This window comes from Molothrus aeneus, chromosome 6 (genome assembly GCF_037042795.1).
Source record: "Molothrus aeneus isolate 106 chromosome 6, BPBGC_Maene_1.0, whole genome shotgun sequence".
Lineage (NCBI taxonomy): Eukaryota > Metazoa > Chordata > Aves > Passeriformes > Icteridae > Molothrus > Molothrus aeneus.
The window spans coordinates 23605396-23623926 of record NC_089651.1 but is presented as its reverse complement, the minus strand read 5'-3'; the positions used below and the strand labels follow the sequence as shown (position 1 = coordinate 23623926).

General features: G+C 38.6%; 1 protein-coding gene across 1 annotated transcript in view; it reads right to left on the bottom strand.

The window, feature by feature from the left end:
• MYBPC3 (myosin binding protein C3) overlaps positions 1–18531 on the bottom strand; it is a 59271-nt gene that overhangs the window by 6454 nt on the left and 34286 nt on the right. Inside the window, exons 23-29 of the mRNA XM_066552532.1 lie at positions 17870–18029; positions 15758–15862; positions 12452–12640; positions 10318–10452; positions 8952–9119; positions 7589–7677; positions 2488–2683 (exon numbers count right to left, since the gene is read on the bottom strand). Coding sequence (XP_066408629.1) covers positions 2488–2683; positions 7589–7677; positions 8952–9119; positions 10318–10452; positions 12452–12640; positions 15758–15862; positions 17870–18029 — 1042 coding nt within the window. The remainder of the gene's footprint in view (positions 1–2487; positions 2684–7588; positions 7678–8951; positions 9120–10317; positions 10453–12451; positions 12641–15757; positions 15863–17869; positions 18030–18531) is intronic.

Genomic DNA, 18531 nt, shown 5'->3' with positions numbered 1-18531 from the left:
GGTTTGCTTCGGTCAAAAGAAGTCATGATGAAAGACATAATTTATTGATTCATGTAGAGGGTGAAAGAAGTTGAGGGCACCATATTCTCCAGAGATTGAAGATATTTTCATTATCTTTGAACTTTCTAGAAGTCTTTAGTAAATACTCGATTCCCATAGAAATAGTGCACATCTTTTTTTGATCTGCAGAGTAAATGGCAACAACTGTTTTGGCAACGAGGGAAGGTGATGGCAGTAACAGAACTGTTTCCTCTTGTTTGGAGCTGACCTGACTCATCACCACAGCAGAGCTTTTGGCTACCTGCACTCTTGCCTTACCCCAAAAAGAGATAGGTGCTGAAGCCACAAGCATTACTTGTTCATCAAGGAGACTTTTGCCAAGGGAAGTGAGCTGATGAAAAGACACCTCAAAAGATCACTGGTTGATTTGTTGTGTCTCTGAAAGCCAGGGTGGATTTTCAGCCTGCTGTTCTACAGCACCTAAAGCACCACTAGGAGTGTAGAAAGAGTGCCTGAATCACCCATTTTCTGTCGTGCCAAGAGAATATAAAATCTGGGGAACAAAAAGTGCAGTTAACAGAATTGAGAAGAGGCAGTTCCTCTAGAATAACACAATCAAGAATCAGAGTAGATGCCCTGATTGCAGAAGTATCTGCATATGTAACGAGCCCTTTCTCTGCATGGTCATGAATTAATGAAATATATATATTCCCATTCGTTTGACCAAACTGCCCAAGAAGTACAAAATAAATGTCCTACAAGTCTTACTTGTGTGATAAGATTAGTTCTCTTTTTCAGTCTTTCATTTTCTGTATAGTATAACTCTCTGGCAATGGTAGATGGATATGTTTTTGTGACTTTCTACACAAACAGTAGGCAGAAGATACTTGGTGCTATGGCCTAAAAGCAATGGCCAGAATCAAGAGTCACTAACCAGCTTTAGAAAGATAAATTAGAATGTAGAATGCACTACTCCCCTTTCCCTGAGTCATAGGGTCAGAGAATGGTTTAGGTTGGAAGGGACCTCAAAGATCTTTCTGTTCCAACCCTGTGCCATGGGCAGGGACACTTTCCAGCAGACCAGATTGCTCAGAGCCCCATCCAGCCTGGCCCTGAACACCACCAGGCATGGGGCATCCACACCTTCTCTGGGCACTCTTGGGATTATTTTGGTTTAGCTGCCATTTACTTATTTTGCTCTTGCAGAACTGCAGTCAGCCTTTGAGCAGAAGCTGCTGCTAGTATTAAGACATATTTGCTCCAATTTTTTGGGCCGTTCTTGTTTTATGTTGGCACCATTGCATACCCATTCTGCCAACATAATTAATAAAACTTTAAGCAGAGCAAAGTCAGCATTTTTAATTCCAAAGCATTAGGAGGTGAGCCAAAACACATATTCTAAAAATGTATTGATACCCTGGAAGAAATTCAGGATAACAGTGTGAAAGTGTGGGGAACGAGAAATAAAAACAGTTATCAAGAATGTTAAAAAGAGTGCTAATGAGGAGAAACAGAAAAGCTCTGGCTAAACATTAATGAAATCTGAATAGGCAAGATCTCAGAATATCCCTCATATAATCCCAACAAAAGTTATGGAAACTTTGGCAATGACATTGGAAATGAGACTAGAAATTGTATAATAGACAATAAGCCCCAGACTAACTAGACACTCTTAATAGAGTAAAGCATTAAATGTAAATTTTTCAAATTCACAGGACTGTGCCTTCTAATTTTTGGAACTGTAGAGGTATATTATGGCAATGATTTTATCTCCCTATCCTTATCTAATGAAAAAAACCCCATGTACAAGTACGTCCATTCCAAGAGTCATATTTCCTTCCTTGAGTACAATATGGCTATGCCTAGGAGCACCAGAACTCTGAAATTCTATCTCTCTCAAAGTGACAGAAGGGAGATTGATAAGGATGACCAAAGATATGGAATGACATCTGTTTGAAAATAGTCAAAATGAAGAGGGTAAAAGTTGAGAAAGTTAACTGAGGCAAGTGGGACTGAAGGTTATAAAATCATGAGTAACATGGAAAAGCTGAATGATTATTCATGGTTTTTTCTGATACAAAACTGTATGGATGTTAAATGAGATTGTCAGGAGACAGACTCGAATCAAAACAAATAGGTATATGTATTTAAAATGAAATCCTTTATAAAAGGATGTTTGGATTCTCAAACTAGACCTGGATTAAAATACTGGATAAAAATTAGGCAAGAAAAAGATCACTAAATAGCTATGGGACACAAAAGAATTTCCCTCACCCTCTGAAGGTCTCTAGGACACAGATAATTTCAAGGTGGGAAAATGTAGTAGGAAAATAAGGTCACACGCTAGCCCTGCTCTTTGTCCTACCATCTGCAACCAACCATTGCAAGAGAAGGGATTCTGAGGGAGTTGGACCTTTGGGTTGCCTCAGTCTGGCCATTATTTTGTTTTGCATGATCTGCTTAATTCTGATGTTGTCAGGGTCTTACCTATGATTTGTATTGTTATTGCAACTTTATCAGACATGTTTTCTATCTGAAGAGTGACTTCATATGCTCCTGAGTGATGAAGCTCTGCTTTTCTGATGAAAAGGATTGTGTCCGTGCTGCTGTTCCGAATTCCCACATCTTTGGAGTCTAGAGTTTGACCATCTTTCAGCCAAGTGATTTTGGGTCTTGGTTTACCCTAAATAGAGAAAAAAAAAGTTTTAGAGGCTTTAGTATTTCCATTTTTCTCTTAGCAATAAATCTAGAAGGCTTAATATAGTACACAGAGTTGAGATAGTAAACTCTATAAATACCTTACAATTTCTGTTTTCTTCCAGACAAATATTTGCTACCATCTCTGTGGTTTAGTGGCACCATGCTCTGAGGATGCCATTTAGTTCAAGACTGAAATGATACTGAGAACAAATCCAGAAATACTATGCATGTGCTGGCCTGGTACTCTTTGCCAGGCATCAGTGAAGCCAACAGGTGATATGACTTGGTCTGATTGTTATTAGCAGAATCTTTACACACCTGAGGACTTATTAGCTCTGCTCCCCTTCTCCTTCCTTTCTTAAAATGTTTGATGTTCTCTCCTCAGGCATTTTAAAGATTTTTTGAAAATTTATTGTAATCTTGCAGTCTTGGGAAGTGAAATTTACTGTATAATTCTTTCTGCATTGCAAAATTATTTTGGTGACTGTCAACCTAAGCAGTCAGTGTTGCTACACCCATGGAAGATGGCATTGTGGAATCAGTGAGCTATCAGTGGTGTGCACTGCTCTCATCCAGCCATTTCCAGGAAAAATGGTAAGTACTATTTAGTTCTTCAGAAGTTATTGGGGTGCTACTTCCACAGTACAGCTCCAAACAAGGAATCCCAAAAAAACAGAAAATGGCCATAACATATTTATTAAGTGTATTAATAGTTAATCCAACAGAAAATAACTGTGGGGGAGTTTAAGTTTCTAGAGTAGTTCAGAGGGGTGGGGAGGGAAAGTGGGACCTTGCAGGGTCAGCAGTCACCTCTGCTCAGGCTGCCCTGAACTGGAGCCCAAGGCACTGAAATGGGGACACTGCCTCAGGTAAACAGCAGAGAAAGCAGCTCTGGAAGGTTCCTCAATCCAATGGAAAGACTCCTTCTCACTCTGAAAGACTGTATCTCTCCCCTTAGCCTACAGAGGGAGATTAAAATACTCAGACTCTTGGTTTTGGTGCCTAAAGGTAGACAGAATAATAATGAATCTTTGTGCATTGCTACACCTTTATTTCAGGTTTTTCTGGTATTTGCTCAAAAAGTCTGTGTACCATCATTCATTTTTCCAGTGGTATTAGGAAAAAAACTTCACCTTTTATTAGAGTCAGGCCAAGATCTGTCCAAAATTATACTTAAAGGATGCCTAAAAGATCTAGAAATTGCCATTTGTTCATTGATGCTCTTTTCTCTTGCTCACCAGATGTATTGTAGTTTATTTTATATCAGGGCTGATAAACACCTTGAATGAGCTGTGGTTTTGGATCTTGCATTCTCTCTCTCTGATAAATTATTTTCCTACAGCTTTCTGCCAAGGAGCATAGTTAAGAGCACCTCAGGGCTGAAATAATAGATACAAGAGAGTTTTGTCCTGTTATGGTGTACCTGTACCCTGAAGGTGGTCTCATTTCAGAGAACCCTCACAAAAACCTGTTAGAGCAAGAAATGGCTTCCTCTCTTCAGCTGGAATGTATAGTGGATATTCTGGAATAAGTGAAAGGGTTTGGGTTGTTTTGTATTTTATTTTCCATATCTGATTATTGGTGAACAGGCCGAGAACTGACTCTACTTTACTCTCCACATATGCCTGGATTTTAAAGTGATATGAAGATCCTCCTTGAAAAATTTGGCTAGAGAATGCTTTAAAAATAAAAATAATCTGCCTAAATAGTATAGTTCTATGGGCATTTATTTAAATTTCTACTTTGCCAAGACAAATACTTGGCAGGTTTTCAGGCTGATTACAAGGTTGTTGCTGCTGGTGTTCTAGTGTGGTTGATCAGACATGTTCACTCACAGCTCCTCCTTTTTTGAGGTGCTGGGAGAGCCAGTGAAAGATTCCAAGTGTTCTAAGTGTTGGCTTTCATATACTCTTATATTTATAGACTGTGAAAAGCATAATCAGATAGAAAGCATGTTCCTAATACATATGTCAGAGGATTGGATTTCTGCAATGTGTAATAGATAATCTGAGAGGGAATAGTGAGTGACAGAGTAGCTAAATAGCACCAGAGAAACTTAGGGAGTTCACAGCCAGGGAAGAATGAATTTAAATGCTCTTAGATATTTATATTCACACATTTATGATGGACAAAAAGACCGCTCAGTACTACTCTGAATTTTATCCACTAATAGCACATAATACCTCTCCAATCACCTGCCACATTCTTAATTTTGAAGCAAGAATGTGTTGATTCTCTTCCTTTCACCAGAATGTTCCACCTGCTTAAAGCACTCAACCTAAAAAAGGTTAGTAATAATGTTTTACTTTCTTTTCAGGACATTTTGATCTAAAGGTTTAAATAGATCTGCCAGTAGCATTAAACCCAGGATACCTTGACAATGTATTTCACAGAATTTTCTGTAATGACCACAGAGGTCACTGGAAAGGTAGCACAGAGACTGTAAATAGTAGAAGACATTGACTTCCACTTTCACTAGATACCAGATTCTGTATTTATTTAGAGTCATCTTCTGCAATAGAAATGACCAGTAACTTAAAATTTTTCAAAATGTGAAGGGAAAAGATCTTTTTGATTTGCTTTTTTTGAAAGGTCACCTGTATTACATATTCTAAACTGCTATAGCCACAATTTTTAATACTGTGAGAACTGAAATTCAACACTATGACAGATTTAATTTACTCAAATAAATACTTCTTGAGTTAAAGTCTTCTGGCTTCATTCTCAGAGTAAAATCTGGTGTTGCTGGATAGATTTTAGCATTTTTTGTTAGCCTTACCCTTTAGGAGACAAGAGCTTATACCAACACATGATTTGTCAGTCAGCTACTCAAATCACTTTTCAATTAGTTCGTTCAGTTTGGCCAAATTTGCCAGAGTACCTGAAATCACTAAGATTAGCTTAGAGCAGTTCTGTGAAAAATCAAAATGCCAAAACCTCAGTTAGTGTCCCCACTAAGAAAAGTCAGGGAAAGCTCAGTCTTTTAACTGTTTTGTTTTGCAAAAGCAGAATGATGAGGCAGGATTAAGTGAAGCTCTGGATTAGTTGCCACATGCACTTAGCCTGGCCAGGGAACTGAGGATGTGTCAGTGAGGGGAGGAGGGCACAGAACTGGCAAATCTCTGGGAATATTGCAGTGAGGCTGCTCTCAGAACAGGAGGTGCTGCATGTGCTGGGACACTGGTGATATGGGGCTGTCAGGGTTTATTTAGCACCTCCCTTCCTGGCAGAGTCTTGTGGGGAGCAGAGAAGGCCTTGACTCTATGTATGCACTGCTCTCAGCAACAGCTAAAATACCCCAAAATTATCAGTACTCTTTCCAGCACTTATTCAAAACATCACCCCATAGTATCTTCCATGAAGAAAATTGACTGCCCGGTCAAAACCAGCACAAGGGGACACAAGACACAAATCTCTAAAATGCTAAACTTTATTCCCCTGCTTATGGGACAGCTTGTCAAATTTGTGCAATTTTTCTTCAACCTGGATATCAAAGCAGGAAAAATATCTGTTTATTTTAGGGGTTTTTAAAAATAATTACATAACTCAGAAATAGCAGATGTACAAATCTTGAATTTTGTGTGTGGCTAGACATCAGTAAAAAAGTGATTTTAACAATTTTGGAGATAAGAAATGTGAAAGAAAAAAAATGCCTTATGATTATGCTGACATAATTCAAGCATGCAATTCAAGAAAGTTATCCATTCATGAGCGTACAATTGTGTACTAATCAGATATATCTCTGTGGAAAAGCAACTTTTCATGTGACCCAGAAACCATAGTGGAAAAAAGACATGTACCTTTAAGTTTATATAAATTTTGCTCTAATATTTTTTTTCCTGCTGATGCTACTCAAACAAAAAAATACAGAGGATGTGTGGCTATTTGTCTCCCTTGTGGAAAAAATGTTTTGCATATCTCCAGCATCTTTTATATGAAAATTTCAAAGCTCTTCACTAATAACAGGATTACATTTCTATAAATGTCAGTCCTGGATAGTAGAGAAATTTCAGTGTCTTGAAGTTTTAACTGAGGACTTGATTAAGTGGTATATCTGTTATTACTAAGGACATCTGTGTCAGAGCCAGAGTCTCTAATTGACAATTTCTTTTGCTATTTCCCCCTTAGGAAACCATTTCCTTACACACATTCATTCTTGCACTCTATTGATATTATACTCATGCATCTGAAGAAAGTCACGTGGGGTTTTAGAAACAGTCAGATAGTTGTCTGTACAGCTCTAGAAAATGCCAAGATGAGGTAACTGGTCAGGTCAGTCTTTGTGTATATTTGAGCACTTTTGTGCATGCCTTAGTGAGGTGTAGTTACATACATGCACCCTTGATAATCCTCAGCAAGCTCTGGTTTTTATACCTTCATGCACAGTAATGCCCAAGCAGGTCTTTATACACACACTGAGGTTCTGCATCCCAGGGCCAACTGGGGTCTTCTGTTTATGTACAAACTCAACTTTTTGCAGTCAGCGTTTCAGAAATTAACATACACACTTTTGCCAAAGAAGTTGCCCAGTGACATCACATGCCTTGTTTCCAGAAGAGTAATTAGTTGGATTCTTACGTTTTTGTCTACTTCTCTCTAAGGTGCCTCCTGTGCTCAGTAAACAGGAATGGGCTTGCACTTACTTAGAACACTTTTTTCTTCTTCCCCAAAAGGTGGGATTAAGGAAGAAACTCTGACTGTAAAAAAACAATTACTGAAAAAAAGAGTGATTCCCTCCCTTTCTCAATTTTTTGAGAGGGTTTCATGAATCATCAGCCATATTTATGTAATTCTGCTTAAGCAGTGAAGTAATGGGAACTTGCATTAAGGAAATTACTTTAGGTAAGTAATCATAAATAACCATGACAAAATAGAAGCTGATACATACCTGAAAAGGGATCACAATATTGATTGTTTCACCCACTTTCTTTACCAGAGTCTGTCTGAGGTGGCGTGGCAGCCAGAATTTGGGACGCTCTGCAGTTAAGCATTAGCACACTAAGTACAAAACTTTTGAGAATATGCAACATTATTTATAGCAAAAATAAGGCAATGGATAACTATAAGCATAAGAAAATTGTGGAAACACTGTTTACATTTTTAGGGACTATCTCAGTCTCTCAGTAGTTTCAAATGTATTTGCCTACTGGATAAAAAGTTAATATTAAGTCTCAGTTATATATTTACATCTGAGCATGTTTTCAGTGACAGCAGCATTATGAAAACGTGTCACATCTGAAATGCCAAATTTGGGTGGCTTCTGTTGGATGTGAGTCTTCTATATGGACTTTGTTTCTTTGGAGAAATTCTTCAGTTCAGTAGAAAGGATGGGACAAGGGATGTATTGGAGTAAAAGAGTGATGATAGATTATGATTATCTGTTGCTGTATTGATACTGCAGCACCTTGTAAATTGCCACTGGGAGGTATTTATGGACATACTCAGAAAGCACAGCAACTGATGGATTCCTTTATCTTGCTACAGTCATTCAGCTACAGTTCTTTGAGATGGATGTAGTGTGATCTCTTTGTAGCATCTTACTTTCACTAACAAATAAGGACCTTACTGCATGGTTTTTTCCTTGGTCTCTGCTTTCCTCTACTTCACTGGAAAGCTTTTTAGGCTCTCCTTTTATCTTTAGTCTTTCCCCTATTATTTACAGAAGGAATTTCTTAACATACAGTTGGAGTGTCTGTCTTCATGACCATTTGGTATTGAGATGCATTAAACTTTGTTTTATTTACATTGGCTCAGTTTACTGCCAGTGAGACTCTGGCAGACACTTTGTGTGAGCCAAGGTTGAGGAATTCACTATTAGCAGCTCTTGATGTCTTTTGGACTCCAGTCAAATGAATTTTAATCTACTGCTGTTGGGTGATACACAGGATGGTAATTAATAATCTGAGACAATGAAGTAAATAGATCTCTTGCCATAGCCAACACAGTCATTTTGCAATAATACAGCAGCTTTTCAAGCAGAGAGGTAAATATTAAAGAAATGTTTCTTAAATGCTGAGAGTGCCATTGCAAGAGGTGAAATGTCCATATTTTGCAAGTAAGAAGTAAAATTTTATTTTAAGAGCTATGCTTTACAAATATAAGACCTGGGTGCTGTAGAGCTGTTCTCAGAGCCAGAAGACACTGGGCACCTAATCAAAGTGGAAGAGCAGTTTGTGTGTTATTCTTAGATAAAGGCAGAATTTTGGCCAGAGGAAATGAAGGAATAGGATTTATTCAGTATAGATACTCACGCAGGATCTCTTGAACGGTAATTGGCTCTTTTATTGTTGCTGCTGCACTCTCACCAGCCAGGTTTACAGCCTTGATACGGAAATAAAGTTTGTCCCCTGTGACCAGATCTTTAACCAGTGCAGATGTGCGCTCGGTTAGGCCAGGGAGGGCAGGAATCCATTCTGTAGCTACAAGTACAGTATTTGCATATTGCATTAATACATTATTTTTCCAAACTGAGGCCTTGTTTGCAATTGAAAGTAAATTTCTATTGGGATAAAATGAACTCAAGTTACAGCACCATACTTAAAAGGGAACAAAATAAGTAGGAAGGAGAACTCTGGATCAAGGAGATTTGTTTACACGTGGAGTTAAGCAATCTCTAGACTTCATTACTCAAAACAGCTAAGGATAAGGGAATCATGTTTGGGTAGTTCCTTTGGCATTTTGTTTTATAGAGCTTAGAGCTGTGGGACTTCTTGACACATATTTTACTACATGGGAATGGGGAGAATTTTGGAAGAAAGTGAAGCCTTAATTGAATTTCTTTTCTTGGAGTAAATATACCTTCTGCTACTGTCCAAACAGATCAATGAGAGCCACATATGCTGAAAATAATAATAGAGCACATAACTGTTGGAATTTATTGTTTAATTCTCAATTGACACAGTAGAACAGAATTCTTAGTGCTTCCTTATTATAAAGCGCAGAAATATGACTGATAAAATTGTTCTGCCAGACAATGACATAGAGATTCTGGTAATTCTATAGTGATGTCTCATTAAAGACTCTAAATTATTTCTGCATAAATTATGCCCTATAAACCCCCTAGTTTAGATTATTTGGCAATCAAGCCTAGTGTTAGGGAAAATGTCAATATTGAAGTGACTATAAATTTGTTCTCAGACTGGTGACATAAGTATTATGTTGTAGCATCACAGAACATTGAATTTTGTAGATATGGTGCTGTTACACTCTTTATTACCAGTAATGGTATTAAATGAGGTAAGGTAATGGTTACCTTAAAGTTTGACTGATGTTGTCACAATCATGTTATTTTATGTGTTTTAAGGAATATGCAATTCATGAATGATACAGAAGTCTAGAAGGGACTATAGAACAGTAATGATATTTTTGTATTACTAATGTTTATTAAAGCTTATGATGACTGTGAAGATGACATTATGGATGTGATTTCCATGGTTTTACGGTCACATCATAGTGAGTATGGTGATGGTTGGCAAGGATGGTAGACATAGATTAGAGTTAAAATTTGGTCATGCTGGACATGGTTAGGTTGTTGGTAGTGTGTTGAGGTGAAGTTATTGCAACTGTAGCATTTTTTAAATGCTCTGTTGCTGCTGCCTAGTAGTCATGCTTACTTACATCCATCTTTGCAGTATTCCACCATGTAGCCATCTAATCCCCCAGCTCCAATCCGCTCAGGGGGCCTCCACTTCAAGGAGACAGTGCTGTCAGAAACATCCTCCACTGTGAAGTTGGTTGGTTCACTTGGAGGAGCTGTAAGGAAATACAGACAAGTAGATTCTGAGAAATAGCAATACAACTATGAGAATTCAAAGGCTATACAAGGATTGTTTAACCACTAATTTATGTACCACTGTCTATATTAATAAAATAAATCTACCTGAAGCTGAGTTGGAAAGCATAACACCTATTACATCATTTAATAAAAACACAGCATAAGGTTCCTATAACAAGAAGGGGAACAAGAGGTTAAGATAGTAGTTCCTATTCACAGATGCTCCCTTATGAGAAAAGCCACTGAAAAAACAAAGACTTGTAGAAGGGAGTCAAATTGTCATCATAAGTCTGCAGAGAAGTTTAAAAATGAAAATATGTACCTTTTATATTCTGTACTTACACCCTGATTGTAACTGGACAAAATTTGCATGGTCAAAGAAGCAAACTGACAGTAGCTAAATTTTACTTCACTCATACAGTGAAGAAAATGACCAAAAGTTATGACTACATGTTTAGAGAAACAGTACTTCTGATTTGTGCATTTGTAACAGAGACATACTTGAGAAAAATATTTTAGGGATAAAAAATTTTGGTTTAGATACAGCTTTTTCATATCTCTTCAGAACAGGATAAACCCACAGTTCAGAAAGACCACTAGCTAAATTCAATCTTCTGCAGTATGACTATTTTCTACTAATTTAAAATAATCAAGAAAAGCCCTTACTAGAGGATCCAAAATACACATAAATGTTACTGTGAAATAATTGATATCAAGAAGTGAACAGAAAACAACTTTTTAAAAATAACATTTAGGGTGCAGGACCATAAAATTTAGTAGACATACCATAAAAGCAATCTTATTAATGATTCTGTTTGGCATAATTTGTGTATTTGTGTATTATAAACTGAACATCTACTGAATATACATAATAGATTTTACAAGGTAAGTTAAATACAGGTTCACATATTGTGGAATAATTGAAATCAGTCTTAGTTCCCAAAGTTACTGTTTAAAAAAAAAATACCACCAAAAAATATCACCTAATTTCGTTTCTGTAACTGTTAAAAATTTTTGTATTCACATGCTAGCAAGGACAGCACACAGGAGGAAATGCAATTGGGAGCATACACAACCACACAGTACACGATCAAAACCCCAAACCTCTTCTCTGAAGAAGTAAGTGTGAACTTTATCCTTAATCAAGTAAAACTCTGCCTATCCCATGAAAACTTTGGACCTTTTTTTTCAGTAGCTCCACTTGATGGTTCTTGTTTGACCTCTTTTGTTGCAGACCAGCCGTTGTGAGTTTGAAATCCAGAATTAAGAGACCCTTCTTGCAGTTCAACCTTCCCTTCTGACTCCTTTACTGTATCATCTGCTTTTACATGATCTCCATCAGCAGGCTGTCCCCCTTCGCTGTTATTTGTAGATTTAAAAACTCTAGTCATTTTAATCTCCAGCTATTTGTACTTTTGTGGGTCTTCTCCCTAAAAGACTTAGCAGGCAGGCTTCCTGAGGACTCCTTTAGTTTGCTCCTTGCTCAGGGATTGCAGGAGACACTGCACTGCTGTGTTGGGAAGGATTATTTATAGAAAATCATTCCTCAAATATTTTCTTAATCATCTATCCTTTTAGCTGTGGAGAGGGCTGGGATTAAGGGAGCACTGGACGGGATACTGTGATATTTGCACCCATAAGGGAATGGAAGAAGCTGAGAGGGACAGCTCTAATTGACTCTGTCAATTAGTTATCCTCCTTTTTTCAGATCCAGCTTGACTCTCACACTTCTAATTATAACAACTAAAATTTCATCAGCAATTTCATGAAACTGGAACCTCTGTGCTCTTCAGGAAGAGGAATGAGAGATAGAGGAACATTACAAAGGAGAAGGTTGATTAAATATAGAATATAGAGATGGCTGATAGCCTCTTTCCTGACACATTCTTTTTAGCTGTAAGAGCAGTTGAAGAGAAGAGGTCAGAATTGTCCTGTCTTGGTTTTATCCTAGAAATACCATGGAGTATCAAAACTCACCAATTGGCATGAAGGGTTGTGAGGCAGGGCTTGGCCGGGACATGCCAATAGAATTCACAGCATAAATCCGCATCTCGTAAAACACTCCTTCAATCATCCTCTTGGCTTCATAGGTCAGCTCCTTTAAAAGGTCAAAGTTCAGTCTCATCCATCGATAGCTCTTCTTCTTCTTTCTCTCTAAAATATAGCCTGGAAAGGACAGCTGTTATGTGGTAAAAGAACTGGAAATTGTTATCTCACATGAAGGAAAAAAGAAAATCTTTTTAAGTGAAGGAGAAATGTCCTTGAAATGTCTAAGGTGTGGTATAGAGTTAAAAAATTAATTTATTTCGTTTATCCTGCTTCAATTCACTAACCTTGACTAACAGCCTAAATCCCCCACAAAGAATTAATTGGATGAACAGTTTGAAAATTCCTTTTATTTTAAATTAATGTTTTATTAAAGAACTGATGCTAGATCTCTGTGTTCTTTGCAAAGCAGTGGAAATGCAGAATGCTTCCCAGACAGTGCAGATCTCAGCTTGCTTCAGCCCTACAGTGAGTGAGATATGGCCTCTCACAATTTTTCTTGCTCTGATTTCCTTGGGAGGGAAAGAGAGCCTGTATGACAGCGGAGAACAAAGAGAGCCGGGTGCACTGCAGACCACATCTGCAGTACAGCTTAAGGTGTCATATGTATGCCTGGAATCCATGTCTTAGCACTTCTCCAGAACATCCATAGCCTTTCCAACACTACCATGCTGTTTTCCATAATGACTGAGACTGGATAATCAGTATAAAAGATAAACTTCTCATTTCCCCAAACTGGGAATGGAATCTGTGATTTCTGATGCCTAATATGGAGGATGGTTGTATATCACATTGGAAACATAGATATTTTCCAATTGACCTGCTACAAGGACTACTGAACTGTTTCTTTCCATTTAGCTATATTAATTTCTGCTGCTTCTCTGTGTTGCAGATAGAGTAACTGGATGGGATCCACATAGGCTTCTTTCAAACAAACTTTGCTAGGAAAGCTATTAATCTTTTAACTACAGAATGAATATCAGAGAATAGTCATGTACGCATGCCATGTATGTGAGTGTATTGTGTGGGTGTGCTCCTACCCATGGACTGCAGAGGTCTCTACAGATGTCTGTAACAGGGGGCAGCTACAATAGTGTGAGTCCACAGCAAGGACTTAAAATTGAAAAAAATTGAGCCATGCAGGAGAGTGATTCAGTCCCTGCAGCTCACAAGGTCATAGCTATCAAACTTGCAGAGGTCCCTTTGGTACACCTGGGAAGTATGATTCACACTTCAGGTGTCTCCAGGGATTAGGAGAATGACAGGCACATTTGATTTGCTGGCATGCTGTAGGCACAGACACCATGCAGCCTTTCCTGTCAATGCTGAAATGCAAGAAGTGCATGGGAGTCTACAGAATGTTCTGGGAAAAGAACAGTGGAAGTATCTTTAAGCTGACAGGTTGTATCATCACTTTAAATGCATGAAGATGTACTTCTGTCATACTTGTTCTCAGTAACTTTCAGAGTTAAATGCTGTAAGCGATGAACCTATGGTTTTTTGGGTATGTTCCTGGTTTTTTCTCTCTTCAGCAGGGTCTATGAGACTGAGAGAAGTTTCATCAACTCAGTTTCTGGGGTTTTTTGCTTTTATAGATAACCAGTGTTAAGCACATAAGTGTCAAAATGAAGAGGTTTGCAATTAAAAAAAACAGGCAGAAAAGAGGTAAAATGACAATACTGGTTGTAGTGGTGACATTTGGTAAAGCAGATTATTTCCCCAAATGCGTGAGAGTTAAAGATACTGCTTTAGTAATACAAAAAGCACACAAAATCTCAGGAAAGGTGAAGATGGGGTGTGAATTTCTTTTTTATATCTGTCGGATATAGCTAATAAAGACTATCTGACTGCCTACAAAGCCATCTGTAACAATATGAAGACAGATGAGAATGAGTATGCCTTTTCCCCCCTGCCTTCCTAACTTGTTTAAAGCTCTGTGTGAAAGGGTAGTGCTGCATCTCAGTTTTCCTCTCCCCCTGCTGCAGGTGTTTTACTGGAGCTCTAGCAGTAGTGCAGCCCTGTGTACCTGAAGGAACCTCCTCAGGTAGTGTGAAGGGTTGTTACTGGAACAACAACAAAATCCTTCCTTTGACAGTGAGAACAAAGCAAAGAACTTTTCAAAATATATGCCCTGAGAACCCTACAAAACAAAACCATAGCCTTTGTTTAGTCAGTGAGGTGGGGGTTGCCTGTGGTAATGACACAACTACTGGTAAATGTCTTTGCATGTAATATTTTGGCTTCTTCCTTGCCTCCTGTCAGAATAGATGAAACCACAAAGCACTGGCCCAGCAGTACCTTGTTTATTCCTGCACAGGTAAATTATTTGATTTAAATAATACATATCTTCTGGAAATGAATGAAGTCCAAACATCCAAATTCAAATAAAACTCCTCTTTTCCAGATACTATTCAGGGATTAAAAGAGTTTTGGACATTTCTAGCTCTGGCATTCCCATGGGAGTCCATATAGCTTTCAATGTATATTTTTTTCAAAGAAACTTAAGCTCCAGAGATCTTTGTTAAACAAATTGCTAGATATGGACTCCAGAGGAATTTTTTCCCTTAAAATTGGTCAAGACCCTGCATTGTTTTCTTTTTCTTCGGAGGATCACAGAGATTTCTATCAAAAATTTACCATTCTCTGTGCAGAACTTAAGATGGCGTCAGTGATAATCTTGATTGTGCCTGCTCATTTCCTGCATCGCATGATAACTTTGCACTCTAAGTTTTAGTGCAGGTTTTAAGGTCACTAAAATGATTGAAACTATTTTATGAACCATTGTTTTATATGAAGTAGATTTATGAAGTAGTTTTCCACTATAAAACATATATTACATAAGTGCCTGAGATTGCAGATGTCTGGAGTTGATGACTGAGGTGGCCACAGATCTCTTTGGATATTCCTAGGTAAGCACAAAGGCCTGTACACTGACTTAAAATTTCAGTCTTGAATGAGGATAGTTAGCTTTAGCTATTTTTCATCTCACCTTTTTGTGCTTTGGTAACTTGTTTGCTGAAATACTTCTGACTCAAATTGCACAGGCAGGGGGCACTCTCTGCTCAAAATTGCAGGGCCAGACCCTGGGCCGGTTTGAAGGTTCAGTGCATCAGAGTAGCTCCTGCCTGGGGGTCTGCCTTCCTTATGTCTAAACAGAAAATCCTTCTGTGCCATTTAAAAGGAACAGCGAAAAATGTGTGCCAAGCTGCAGGGGACTTCATGTGTTTGCACTCTTACCAAGTACTGGTTGCCCACCATCGTATTTAGGGGGTTGCCACTGCACAGTGCAGTAATCTTCTCCAATGTTGCTGATTGTGGGAGCTTCTGGAGGGTCAGGAACATCTGAAGAAAGGGTGAGAATGAATGAGAGTTTTTATTGTTTGAATTTCTTTATGCAAGTAAATGAAATATTTTTAACACTTTTTTTCCTGTGTGGTATTGATGTAATGGTGTCCCCCAGGAATCAGTGTTGGGCCCAGTCCTGTTTAGTATCTTGAGTGATGATCTGGAAGAGGGTATTGCATCTATCATTAGAAATTCATGGATGACACCAAGTTGGGCCCGAGTGTTGATTTGTGGGAGGGCAGGAGGGCTCTGCAGAGGGTCCAGGACAGGCTGGATCATGGGCCAAGGCCAATGGTGTTAAGGTTCAACAACATCAAGTGCTGGGTGCTGCACTTTGGCCACAATAACCACCTCCAGCACTACGGCTGCAGGAAGAGTGGCTGGAAAGTGCTCCAGTGGAAAAGGACCTGGGGATGCTGGTGAACAGTGGCTGAATATGATCCAGCAGTGCCCAGGTGGCCAAGAAGGCCAAAGGCATCCTGGCCTGGATCAGCAACAGTGTAGCCAGCAGGACCAGGACAGTGATTGTCCCTCTGTACTCAGCCCTGGTGACGCCACACCTGAAGTGCTGTGCCCAGTTTTGGGCCCCTCACTACAGGAAGGACACGGAGGGGCTGGAGCACATCCAGAGAAGGGCAGCGGAGCTGGAGAAGGATCTGGAGCACAAGTCCTGTGAGGAGCAGCTGAGGGAGCTGGGGGTGTTTAGCCTGGAGAAAAAGAGGCTCAGAGGTGACCTTATTGCTTTCTACACCTCCCTGAAAGGAAGGTGTAGCCAGGTGGGTTTTGGCCTCTTCTCCCAGGCAACCAGAGACAGGATGAGAGGACATGGGCTTAAGCGGCATCAGGGGAGGTTTAGGTTGGACATTAGGAAGAAATTCTTCACAGAAAGGGTGATTCAATATTGGAATGGGCCACCCAGGGAGTCACCACTCCTGGAGGTGTTTATGTAAGGACTAGATGTGGCAGTCAGTGCCTGATCTAGTTGACATGGTGGGGTTGGACTTGATGAGATCAGAAATCTTTTTCTCATCCAAATTTATTTTCTGATTCTGTGATACAGCTTTGTCAGATAGCAACAGTAGGTACAACCACAATGTATTAACTTAGTCTAAAGGGAATCCTGCTCTTTGATGCTTCTTTGTTAGGTTGATTTCCTTTAAATAGCATTGATTATTCAGCTCCCTTTTTCTTCCCAGACATAATAAAATTTTTGCAAAAATGTAAGGTAATTCTGTTCTGTAAGATGAGGCTTGCTCCAGGGTTTCCTATTTTCTCTAGAATAAATTTTATAAAATACAACTGCATGTCTCACATATTATGTCACTTTGGAGATATTCATAGTAAATATCCTGATTTAATATTTATAAAAGATGGAAGAATACTTAGTATTTATCAAGCAATTCTAAATTTTAATACTGTAGGTGAAAGTAATTTTCTTTTATCATTTCTGATTTGCTTATAACTTGTTCTTTTGTTATGTGTGCCAGGGTATCAGCAAATTAAATATTATGAAAAATTTATAAAACTTACTGACTCAAAATCATATCCCTCCCAGGTCTTTTGTGACTCATTGAAGAGTCTGTCAATCTGTTCAGCTTCTATCAGATACATTATATTTCTTTATTCCATTAACCATTTACTGCTTACAGAATGAAGTAATCTCTGCTTAAAAACATAACCCACGACAAAATGACTAAAAGCTTTTCTTATTTCTGACAAGCATGAAGCATGTACTTCAGAATGGAATGTCATCCATAAAATGATAGAATCACCTGAAACAGGGAATACCTGGGTTACTACTGGGAGTTCTTCTCTTTTCACCTCTGAAAAAAACACTTCTGCTGAATGGATGATTGATACTGTTCCTCTCTTTGTGATCCTTTCCCACTTTGCTAAACCTAAAGTCAGAACTTGTATCAGAGAGATTTTAGACTTTTTGAGAAGGGTGAGCTTCAGCAGACTCAAAATTCTTTCATGCTCTGGCTGTTTCTTTCCTTCACTTACCAATAACTTTGACTGTGATATCAGCCTTATCTTCTCCAACTGGATTCTTAAGTATAACTCTGTAAACTCCCTCATCCTCTTTTTCTGCCCCTTCAATGATGAAGACACAATGGTCTTCATGCATCTCCACACGGACTCTGCCTTCAGATTCAAACAGGAGCTGTGGGCAGTGAAAGGGACAGATAAAATCATTGCAAGTTGTGCCAGGGACAGCCTGATGAGTCTGTAAGGTAGTGAAAAACTACAAATCATTAAATATTACAATAATTATTGAAAAGCTGTAAAATGTTTCAAGTTCTTTTTGTATGTGGAAGAGAGGAAATATAGACTGGTTGGCTCACATAAATATCATTTGGGAAAATTGGTTCTGGAAGTCTGCAGGTTGTTGGGATTCACCACTAGTTACACAAACCCAGTTATGTTTCAAAGAAGTTATTGAGTACTTCCAAAAATTCCTACCTGGGACAGCTGCTAACATCACTGTGAAGAGTTTCATGGATAACAGTTGGTTTCTGTATAAATTAAACCAAGATTCTTGTAACTGTTAATGGCATCAGTGTGATTTCTGCCACTCAATGGCCACAATTTAGTTGTACATATGTAATACTCTCCTTTTTTCCTTATGTGCCTATGTATCTTTAGATTTAGAACAGGAACCACTA